Source organism: Tupaia chinensis, unplaced genomic scaffold (assembly GCF_000334495.1).
Source record: "Tupaia chinensis unplaced genomic scaffold, TupChi_1.0 Scaffold000484_1, whole genome shotgun sequence".
NCBI classification, from domain to species: Eukaryota; Metazoa; Chordata; class Mammalia; order Scandentia; family Tupaiidae; genus Tupaia; species Tupaia belangeri.
The window spans coordinates 466,507-478,656 of record NW_006159996.1 but is presented as its reverse complement, the minus strand read 5'-3'; the positions used below and the strand labels follow the sequence as shown (position 1 = coordinate 478,656).

The following is a 12,150-nucleotide window of genomic DNA, read 5'->3' as shown; positions in this document are numbered from 1 at the left end:
GTCGACTACGTGGGAGTCCAGCGACATAGCCATTACGCTAACTGTTGGTTCCCGCGGTTTGCTTTTTCACTTTTTCTCATTTTCTCTCTGATCAAACTGGAAAATAATAATAATAAATAAAGGTAGATAAAAAATAATTCTTTAAAAAAATAAAAAGTAAATAAATAGAATTAAATTAAATAATTCTTTTATTCTTTTTATTTGTTTTGACCAGAAGGAGATGGGGGGTGGGGGGCTGAGGAATGAGAAAGCAAGCTGCAGGTCTGGGACTAGAACCACAGTCATCCATGTGGGAGTCCAGCACCCTTAACCACCACACCACCTGCCAGCCCCTAAAATAATTCTTTTTTTTATTTTTATTTTTTTGGAGAGGTTTTTGCTACATGGTATGTGCACTCGCCAGAAAGACAGAGAGAGACAGAGAGACAGAAAGCGAGAAATCACCCTCCAGGAGGGATGGCCACTCTGCAATCCTTTCTCCTCCACGTGCAGCATGAATTTGAGCCACTGGATCTGGGACTCGAACCGTGGTCAACTACGTGGGAGTCCAGCGACATAGCCATTACACTAACTGCTGGTTCCCATATGTAGTTATCTTTCATCAGCTTGTTATATGGTCTTCAATGTAGAGAATGTTAAGAATTACATGGGAGTTCAGTGACATAGCCATTACGCTAACTGCTGGTCCCTAAAATAATTCTTAAGAAAAAGAAAAAAAATGGGGATCAGCACATGGCGTGGTGGATAAAGGCGCTAGACTCATGGCTCACCATAGTTCGAGTCCCAGAACTGGTGGCTTGCTTTCTCCCTTTCCCTTTGTCTCTGTCTGGTCAAATTGAAGAATGATAATAACAAATGGAATTAAATAAATAATTTTTTAAAAAAATTGAGGGTCAGCTTGATGGCCTATTGGTCAAGGCAGCTAGATCCCACATGGCTGTGTGGTTTGAGTCCCAGGCCCAGCAGCTTTAGAATCATGCCAGGAACATGTGGGTGCATGCTCATAAATCCTGAAAGGAGGGAGACATGGAAGAGAAGGGATTGCGATGCAACCATTCCCTATGGTGGTGGCGCTTTCTCCTCTCCCTCTCTCTCTGTATCTCTCTGGCAAGGGTATATGCCCTCTAGCACACACACGAACTGAAATCCACGCCCAGTTTTTTCATATTACACATTTCCATGAACTTTTTGGGGTCTTTTTAGAGATTTTCACTATAGGATGCATGTGCTCACCAGAGAGACAGAAAGTGAGAAATCACCCCCTGCAATCCCTTCCACTCCATTCTCCTTTCAGGATTTTGGACACACACACACACACACATGTGCCTGGCTTGAGTTTAAAGCCTCCAGGTCCAGGACTTGAACTGTAGTCAGCTATATGGGAGTCCAGCACCTAAACCACTATGTCACCTACTGGCCCCTCCGTGAACTTTTTGAAGACCCTCATATATTGATATTACTGAGATTCCCAAGGACCAATGGCAGAGACTGAACTATTCAGGACTCCTGAATAGTTTCCCATGTGTCAAAGAGGCCCTGGAAATAGAGCTGGTGCCAAGCAGGTGGCAGGACGCAGGAGCAGAGCTCACATGTGGGTGTGGCCCGCGGTCCTCCGTGAAACCTCACACCTGCAAGGATGACTATGCCAAGGCAAGCTGTGGCCAGCAGGCATGGCAGGCACCCTCTCCAAGGGGTGAGGGTGCATTGTTTTGGAGTCTGGGAGATCCTCTGCTTGCCAGGCAACTGCTGGGCTAGAGTCCAGGCTTTGCAGCCCCCATTGTAGAGGGAGGGTTGTCATGCATATCCACCCCTCACCCTGGAGTCCTGCACTTACTCTGCACTTCAGGCCTTTCTTGGTGTAAATAGAATCCTTGTGAGTAGAAATGCCAGACAGGGTCCTGTGTTTGTAGAAACTTATTCAGAAAGCAAAGCCCATTGTTCCCCCTGGCTAAATATTAATTCCTGTTTTCAGCAGTTTGCCAATTAATCAGACAGGTGCCTCTCATTCCACCAAGAAAAACAAAATCTGTCAGCAGCATGGTTAAGAATGGATAGGCATATTTCAAAATGATTAAATAGCATTTTCCCAAGTGTGGTCCTTTAAGCACTAAGTAGCTGCCTGCTGTTGGAAGCATTCAGAAGTCATGTGCATCCAAGCGTGTTGTCCTGTTAACACATGACGCTTCTCTGAAGGTGCTTTTCAGGCATTCTTTCCCAAGAATGTCTCTGAAACTTATAAAAAAGAAAAAACTAGAGGTTGCCAAACCATGGTGGAGTCCAGAAACACAACAGAAATTACATCCTGGTTAAAAATGGACTGACCTTCACCATGAAGAGAAAATTAAATTCATTTAGTCAAGGAGCCAAAAATTACCAGAGACAGATGATTTCACTTTTAAAAGAGCCCCACTCCCCCACCCCCTGGAGGTGACATGGAGGTTGAGGCAGCTGGATTCCATATGGCTAACTGGGTGGTTTGAGGCCCAGACCTGGGTGCTTGAAAATTGTGCTGGGCATGTGTGTGTGCATGCCAAAAATCCCAGGAGGAGACCGGGGAGAAGGGATTGTGGTATGGCCATCCCCGCAGGGGGGCGGGGGATGAGTTCTCACTTTCCCTCTCTCTCTACGTGTGTTTGTGTGTGTGTGTGTGTGTGTGTGTATCTCTGGCAAGCACATGCACCCTTTAACAAACAAGAAAAGAAAGAAAGAAAGAAAGAAAGAAAGACAGACAGCCAGCCAGCCCAACTGCCTTTGGCCTTTGAGTTGAGGACCCCACACACGGGGAGGGAAGGAAGACAGCCGCCAGCAGCCTGGCCTTTTGTAGAAGCGCACCCACAGAAGCAGGCCGTGTGCCGGCTAGCACGTGTGAGTTACGACCCAGTAATGCGGGGGGAGAATGGAGCAGCTGTCTCTGTTCCAGATGACAGGAATAGGCTATTGGACTCCATCTCTCCCAACTGTCATCTGAATACCGTTCGTAGGAAGGCCGCGAAAGTCTTCTCTTACTGCACACGTGCAGGTGTCCTAAGTCTGGAGCCAAATGTTTTATTGATAAGAACTAAGGCCAGTGCCTTTATAGTAAATCAGAGATGCTGTGGGCCTGCAGGACCGCAAGTGTCCTTTAACCCTCAGCACCTGGTGTAGTGCCTAATACGTGTTTCTTGAATGAATAAGTTTAAGTGTAATTGAAAGTTTTCTTTCCTGAAGCATTGAAATGAAACAAAGGAGCTCCACTCCCTTGATGAATCGCTTACCTCTTATCTTTCAGAGTCGGAGTTGACAAACCTGGCGGGGTTGTACAGAGACGAACGACTGAAACAGAAAGCAGAGTCGCTGAAGCTGGAAAACTGTGAAAAACTTTCCAAACTTATCGATCTGCGCAGAGGAGGCTGAGGACGATGGTCCTGTGCCGGGTTGGGGTTTTGTTACTCGTTATTATTTATGCTCCTAATTCCATTTTATAATACAAAATTAGGACCTGGTGGCCAGTTCGCTATTTGCTAATTTTGTTGGGCAGAGGTGAAGGAGTCCAAGCATGGAGCCTGACTTGTCATCACAGATTCCTCCCTGGGGAAGGGCTCCAGGGGCCAGGAACCGTTCATCCAAGATAAATGAATGGCAAAGCATTTGCTCCATGCCTGCCCTGCCTCTGCAGCGGTAATTACAGGCATCCCACAGCAGATCCCCGTTTTCTTCTTCCATTCTTCCGGTCTCAGTACCCAGCCAGGCATTCCTAGGCTTAGCCAAAGCAGCTTAACGTTAGTTATTCACAATGTCTAGCAAGACTTATACCTCTCTCTTCGTAAGAGTCATCATCTCCCCCAAGAGACAGCCTTTGGAACATGTTCCTACTCCACTTTTCATTTCTAAGGGGAAATGAACTAGCGTAGTTTACTGTTTACTATTACCCCAGGCCCTGTTCAGCTAGCGGCATTAGCAAACTCTCTGGTTTGAGATTCCTTCCTTCCCTTTAACTCGCTCCCTTGTAGAGGGTCCAGAAATTCAGAACAGTTGAGCTACGAAACAGTTCAGTGAACAACTCTGGCAAGAAACAAGGAGTGGAGATGAAGGTGAAACGCAAGACTCAGGGGCTAGCTGGTGGTGTGGTGAAGGTGGTTACACCTGCACAGGTTCAAGTCCTGGGACAGGTGGCTTGAGAAACACATCAGGTGCACGCGTGTCGTATTTTGTACATGCCCAAAATACCAAAAGGAGGGAGAAATGGAGGAGAAGGGACTGCAGTGTGGCCATCCTCCTGGAGGGTGTTTTCTCACTCTCTTTCATTCTCCGGCAAGTGCACTCCTGCATGGTGCCCTCTGACAAATTAAAAGAAAAGAAATGGAGAACTGAGTCTTCAGCTCCCCAGTGCAGACCCATCGGGCCATCGTGGAACTTAGGGGAAGTTTGCTTTTTGTCAGTTCTGGTGAGTTTTAGCACGCTTTAGCAGATGCTACACCCTGCAGAGGCACAGTGGTCAGACCTGAGAGGAGTCATTGCCAGGCCGTTTCCTCACGCCTAGAGATAAAGAGGGAAAGCCCTATCTCTGTGGCTCTAAGGATCTAGCTAGCACTGGTCCCGGCAGCCACTTTGTCTAGCCCAGTGTCCTGTAGTTCGTGATATGAGTCTTCCTTGAGCCGTCTCACAACTCTGGGAAGTAGTTGAGTATCTCTGTTGTTATGAATGAGCACATTGGCCCAGAGAGGATGAATGGTTGACCGAGGTCACACAGCAGTCCCATAGCACTGATGGGACTGTTTTCTTTAGGTCATACAACTGGTAGTGGCGGAGCTCGGTAGGCTGATTGTCAAGTAGGAAGAGCAAGAGATCGTTTTCATTTCTCAGGAGACTCCAGCCAGATTGGCAGAGCAGAATCTTGCCCAAGAATGCCTCTGTGCCCTTCACCCCATCCCCTGCCTGTGACCCTGCGTCCTTTCTACGTTCATCCTGCATCCTTTCAGGGCAGCTTCCCTGCTGGTCTCTACACAAATTATACACAAGATAGGTCCCTAGAAGGCAGGCAGCCCTTCCCACTGGTGACAGAGAAGAGCCACGTTGTTGCCTGGGCTGTGTGGTTCCGGCCCTTCCTTCAGAGGTGAGCTATCGGTTGAGCTGCTCAGATTATCCTGAATCTCTGCACTTGGAGGGATCAGCAGGCAACTGAAGCCTATACTCTGTATTTTCTTCCAGTCTTAAAATCTTAGCACCTATCAGACGTGAGTCTAAGGCTAAAACTGATTTCTAAAATAGGATTTGTCTGTTAGATGCATAGCACGAGACAGAAGTGTCTAGCATGGGTCAACATGTGGGTATCCCACAGAGTCACAAGATGGCTTCACTGGTAAAGCGTGGGGGCTTTTGTGGCTGGTTGGGGACAACTGTTCAGTTGCAGGGTGGGGAGGCATTCCAGATAAAGCCAGATGTTGTCACCCAATTAGTTCTATCTTCCTGGTTTGGGGGACCCTCCTTGACTCCCTCTAAGTAACTGAGGGAATTCACACTGTCAAATGTAGCCATGAGCCAGAGGCTTGTGAGAAGTTGTTTTCCTATACATAGACCAAAGAAATGTCTCTCCCTAACCCCAACCTCTGCTTGAAAATGGCGAGAATGAAACTGACTGGACAGGTAAAGGGTCCTGCTCTGGCTGCCCTGTGTGGTGTGGCCATGTGCTGGATCTCACGGCAGCAGCGGGCTATCTGTGATGGTACTAAATGGAGGCAGTACTGACTCACTCCACTAAATGCCACGTCAGCCCTGTCTTCATAGCACTGATGGGACTGTTTTATTTATTACCAATAAACCACAACACTCACATCTGGTTTTTCTCAAGGGAACAATATTTGCTTTTGTTTGAAGAATGTCCTGCCCCCGGGGGACAGTCGAACAGGTTTTCTGAGTGAAGGAGTGAGAGAGAGCCGGGACAGGCGGCGTAGTGTTACAGCACGGAGACGACACAGTGTCTTCAGTGTCGTCCGTTTATTTTTTTTTTTTTTGGAGGGGTTTTTTCGCTATAGGGCACGTGCGCTCGCCAGACAGAGACATAGAGACAGAAAGCGAGAAATCACCCCCCAGGGGGGATGGTCACGCCGCAATCCCTTCTCCTCCATTCTCCTCTCGGGATCTTGGGCACGCATGCACACGCGCCCGGCATGAGATTTAAGCCACCGGGTCCGAGACGCGAACCGCGGTCGACTACGTGGGAGTCCAGCGACATAGCCATTACGCTAACTGCTGGTTCCCCAGTGTCGTCCGTTTATTGTGGGCAGCAAGGTACAGCACGGAGACGACGCAGTGTTACAACTCTTCAGGGTCATGTCGTCTATTGTGAGCAGCACGGAGATGACGACGCCGTGTCACAACTCTTCAGGGTTGTCCGGAGACGATGTAGTGTTATAGCTCTTCAGGGTTGTCTGGAGACTGTGCAGTGTTGCAGCTCTTCAGGCTCTCCAGGGTCATGGTCTGGCTACTGTGGGCCAGGCATCGTGGTTATATACATGCTGGTGGGCCGTGATTGGTTGTAAACAGTGGGTTATGATTGGTTGCTTTTGGACCAATCATGAGGTGCTGGATATGCAAATCTGAGGGATTCTAGTGGCCAATCAGAGCAAGGTTTTGAAGGTCAGGTTTTTTGAAGGGAACCAGTCATGGCAATTGTTTGCTCTCTGAGAAACCTCTGCAGACTCGCTGGTGCGCAGCCTCCCACAGAAGGATAGTCTATTTGGTACTATCCAGAATATCATTAAGCTATAGTTTCCTGGGATATATTTTAGATGGGTGTCTGCATGGTGGTAAAATAAGCTTTCTCTCCTTGTCTACATCCTTTGGAAGTCTTCCTGAGAGTATATAAACTCTTTAGGTAAGGCTTATTCTTGCTGTCAGAATTTGGCACACAGCTCTAGACGGTTTCTTTGAACATTGCCGCAGGCAGATACGTGTGGTGGGAGTGGGGCTGAGAAATAGGGCGTGATGCTCAAACACAACCTGAAGCTCTCCTGCACTGCAGTGAGGGAGGATGAAATCCTCACCACAAGGAGCACTGCAATTTGAAGGAATTCATGTCCCCAGATCAACAACCCGAGAGTTCATCCGCTCCAGCTGGAAAACTAAGCTTCCTTGGTCAGCCACAGGCCTCACAGCTTGGGAGAAGTGACAGCAAATGCCACTCTATGCTTCCTGTTGGAAACTGTTAGAAGTTACAGCAAACTTCCAGCCCCACTGGAACATGGAACCCAGCAGCCGGACCCAGCTGTGTGCTACTGTCATTTTCACCCTCACACTTAGGCCTGGCCGTGTGGGGAGGCACTGGGATTCGAGCAGCCTTCTGCTACAGCTGTCCACGTGTGCCAGCCCCTCGTCTCTGCATGAACTGTTCCTCACAGGAGCTAGCATCGACTTCTATTTATTTGGATTCATGTAAGGTGTCAGCTTAGTGTCTCAATATATTTATTTTTGGAAAGTGCCGAGTTACCACACATTTTATTTTTGACCCTGCATTGTTGATCCCTTGTGCAGTGACCACCAGCTATCTATAGACCCATGTGTGAGACACCAATTACATTATTCGCATCACACTCAGTATTTGGAATGAAAGATGTGAATATTCTGTGACCAGCACCAGGGATGTGGAGTAGAAATCCTAAAAAATCTGGTCACCTGATCCACTGCATCTGGAGTCAGTGTATTTTAACAAAGAAAGACATTAAACAATTTTATATAATAAAAATGGCTGGTTTTGTTCTTTTTCCTTTGCTCATGGTGTCCTTGGGCATGGTGCATTGCTCGACTTACTTGGAGCCACATCAGACTAGAAAACCTATTGGCCTCCACTCTAGTCTTCCCTCATCCATCAGTAGAACTAGTTGTGTGTGTGGTTTTTTCTTTTTTTTTTTAAGATAGATTTATTTATATAATTTTTTTGGAGAGGTTTTTGCTATAGGGCACATGCCCTTGCCAAAAAGACAGAGACAGAGAGACAGAAAGCAAGAAATCATCCCCTGGCGGGGTGGCCACACTGCAATTCCTTCTCCATTCTCCTCTTGGGATCTTGGGCACACACGCACACACGCACGGCGTGAGTTTAAGCCACCAGGTCTGGGGCTCAAACCACGGTCGACTACATGGGAGTCCAGCGACCTAGCATTACGCCATCTGCTGGTCCCAAGAATTATTTATTTTTAATTGTATTCATTCTTTTTTCTTTACCCAGGGAAAGAGAAAAAGTGAGGAAGCGAGCCACCAGTTTCGGGACTCGAATCATAGTCAACCCTGTGGGAGTGTCTAATGCCTTATCTACCACACCACTTGCTGGTCCCCATGTGTGCATTTTTTAAAAGACAGAGATTTTTTGCTATAGGGCATGTGCGCTCACCAGAGAGATAGAGAGACAGGGAGAAATCACCCCCCAATGGGGATGGCCATGCCACAATTCCTTCTCTATTCTCCTGGGATCCTGAGCACTCATGCACGTGCGCCCAGCATGAGTTTTAAGCCATAGGTCGGGGACTCAAACCATGGTCAACTACATGGGAATCTAGTGACATAACTATCACACCATCTGCTGGTCCCAACTAGTTGGGTTTTAAAACAGTAGATAGCGTTGGTGGCATCAAGGAGTCCTTATTTCCATCATACAACTGAGCTGCAGCATATCATGAGTCAATCTACAGAAAACTACACTAGCATCAGAAAATCAGATGTTATCCCAATTTGCTATAGGGCACATACCCTTGCCAAAAGGACAGAGATAGAGAGACCAATTCCTTGCTAGCTCTGTTCCTAATGGGCCAGATTTAGGGAAATCTTGGTTTAAAAATACAATACATGGTATTTACATGAGCCCAACTGCTTAGGATAGCTTTCATTTGTACAAGAGTGGGGCCATGAGGGCTGGCAGGTGGCATGGCGGTTAAGGGCGCTGGACTTCCACATGGCTGACTGCTGTTCAGGTCCTGGACCTGGCGGCTTCCTTTCTCACTTTCTCTCTCTGTCTCACTCTGTCCCTCTCTGGTCAAATTGAAATAAGTAGATAAATAAAGTTAAATAAAATAATTCTTAAAAAGAAAAAAAAAAAGGTGGGGCCAGTCCACAGCCTCATAGTTAAGAGAGCTGATGCCACATGGCCAACAGCATGCGCTAGCCAGACTGACAGAGAGAGACAGAGAGACAGAAAGCGAGAAATCACCCCCCTGGCGGGATGGCCACACTGCAATCCCTTCTTCTCCATTCTCCTTTCAGGATCTTGGGCACGCACACACATGCGCCCGGCGTGAGTTTTAAGCCACTGGGTCTGGGATGCAAACCGTGGTCGACTACGTGGGAGTCCAGTGACATAGCCATTATGCTAACTGCTGGTCCTCCTATTTATTTTAAAATAATTATTTTATTATTACTTTATTGAACTTTATTTTTTTATTTATTTATCTCAATTTGACAAGAGAGCAGCAGAGAGAGAGAAGGAGGGGGAGTGAGAAAGCAAGTTACCAGGTCCTAGACCCAAACCATGGTCAGCCATGTGGGAGTCAGTGCCCTTTAACCACCACGTCACGTGCCAGCTCCCCTACATTTATTTATTTATTTAATTATTTAAAGAATTATTTTATTTAACTTTATTTATTTTTTATTTTTATTTTACCAGAGAAGGACAGAGAGAGAAAATGAGAAAGCAAGCCACCAGTTTCAAGACTCGAACCATGGTTGGCCATGTGAGAATGCCCCTATCCAATGCCCCTAGCCACCACACCACCTGCTGGCCCTATTTATTTATTTTAAAGAATTACTTTATTTAACTTTATTCATCATCATTATTATTTTTTTTTTAAGTTGGCCAGAGAGAAACAGAAAGAGAAAGTAAGCCGACAGGTCCAGGACTCAAACCACGGTCAGCCATGTAGGGAGTCCAGCCACCTTAACCACCATGCCACATGCTGGCCCTCCTAAGTTTAGTAATTTTAGTCATGATAGAACCTTGTCACGCCACTATCCCCTTCCCCCTGCTATCCTGCTGATCAGACTCTTTAGCACATGTCCACGCCATTGGCATGTTTTTAAGCCAGCCTGAAGATCCAAACCTGCTGTCAACCATATGGCTTCCAGCACTGCAGTTTGGTTTGCTACTGAACGCACCACCAGGCTGGGCTAAGATTTTAAAACTTTCAAAGCAATTCCTCAGTCACATGAGCCACATTTGCAGGGCTGAATAGCCACACATGGCTAGTGGTTCTGCAGCCGACAGGGCAGAAGTGGCCCATTTCCATCACTGGAGCTCTATTGAACTGTATTTCTTGAGGCCCTTTTAGAAAGGCCAATAAAAAAGCCTTGCCCCCCAGGACAGGAGGACAAATGCATGAAACAAGGAAAGTCAAAACAAGGACTGCCGGGACCAGCAGGTGGTGTGGTGGTTAAGGCACTGGACACTCCCACATGGTCGACCAGGGTTCGAGTCCTGAATCTGGCGGCTTGCTTTCTCACTTCCTCTCTCTTTCACTCTCACTCTCTGTGTCTCTCTGGTCAAATTAAAAAATAAATGAATGAATAAATGAAAATAAAATAAATAATTATTAAAAAAAAAAAAAAGGACTACCACCATGAGACCTACCGGAATGGCCAAGTTTGTCAAGCCGCAATATCTAGCCCAAAGAGAGGGCCCTAGGGAGCTTTGAAGAACAGCCCAGGCAGTTTATCTGTGTTCAGCTTCTTTTCCTGGCAACTGATGACTTTTTTTTCTTTTCTTTTTTTTTTTTTTAATTTTTGCTATAGGGCATATACTCTCACTAGACTGAAAGAAAGAGAAAATGAGAAAGAGTCCCCACACGGGATAACCACATCACAGTCCCTTCTCCACTCTCCTCTCAAGATTTTCTGCATGCAAGCACAAGCACCTAGCATGTTTCTCAAGCCTCCAGCTCTGGGACGCAAATAGTGCCGTCGGCTATGTGGGAACTGGTCGCCTTAACCACTACACCACTGGCTGGCCCCATTTCCTTCTTACAGTAATGATTTCCTGCTTGGGGGGGTATCGAATTCCGTAACTTTATTATCCATATGTCCAACAAAAATGCAGCATAGAATTATAGTTAAGGACCTGGGAGCCAGGACTAGCAGTTCGTGTAATGGCTATGTTGCTGGACTACCACGTAGTTGACCACGGTTCAAGTCCCAGACCTGGTGGCTTAAAACTCATGCCGGGCACTTGTGCGTGCGTGCCCAAGATCCCGAGAGGAGAACGGAGGAGAAGGGATTGCGGCGTGGCCATCCCCCCTGGGGGGTGATTTCTCGCTTTCTATCTCTCTGTCTCTGTCTGTCCAGCAAGCGCATGCGCCCTATAGCAAAAACCTCTCAAAAAAAAAAAAAAATCACATCAGGTATGTGTGCCTGTATGCCCAAGATCACAGGAGGAGAATGGGAGAAGGGATTACGGTTTGGTCATTCCCCCTGAGGGGGGGTGATTTCTCACTTTCCCTCTCACTTTCTCTGTATCTGTCTCTTTCTCTCTCTGTGGCAAGTGCACATGCTCTAAGGCAAAAACCTCTTTTTAAAAAATAAAGAACTCAGACTCTGGGGACAGCAGGTCGTATGGTGGTTAAGACACTGGACTCCCACATGGCCAACTGTGGTCCAGGTTCCAAACCTAGAGGTTTGCTTTCTCACTTTCTCTCTCTCCCTCTCTCTGTCTCTCTGGTAGGCACAGATGCCCTATAGCAAATCTGAAAAATAAAATTAATGATAAATTAAAAAGAAACGTTTAAGAATAAAATAATAATGAATTAAATTTTTTTCTTTCTTTTTTTTGGAGAGGTTTTTGTTTTTTTTTTTTTTTTTTGAGAGATTTTCACTGTAGGGCGCGTGCGGTCGCCAGACAAACAGAGAGAGACATTAGAGACAGAAAGCGAGAAATCACCCCCCAGGGGGGATGGTCACGCCGCAATCCCTTCTCCTCCATTCTCCTCTCGGGATCCTGGGCACGCACGCACACGTGCCCGGCATGAGTTTTAAGCCACCGGGTCCGGGACACGAACCGCAGTTGACTACGTGGGAGTCCAGCGACATAGCCATTACGCTAACTGCTGGTTCCCAAGAGAGAGGTTTTTGCTATAGGGCACGTGCGCTCACCAGAAAAACAGAGACAGAGAGACAGAAAGCAAGAAATCACCCCCC

The 12,150-nt window shown here is 46.9% G+C and overlaps 1 protein-coding gene across 2 annotated transcripts in view; it reads left to right on the top strand.

Annotated features, from left to right (window-relative positions):
- DNAJC18 (DnaJ heat shock protein family (Hsp40) member C18) overlaps positions 1 to 3,484 on the top strand; it is a 53,548-nt gene extending 50,064 nt beyond the window's left edge. For both annotated transcript variants that reach the window (XM_006156187.2, XM_006156186.2), the window contains exon 9: positions 3,269 to 3,484. In XM_006156187.2, coding sequence (XP_006156249.1) covers positions 3,269 to 3,393 — 125 coding nt within the window. In that variant the 3' untranslated portion in view covers positions 3,394 to 3,484. The remainder of the gene's footprint in view (positions 1 to 3,268) is intronic.
- The last annotated feature ends 8,666 nt before the right edge of the window (positions 3,485 to 12,150 follow it).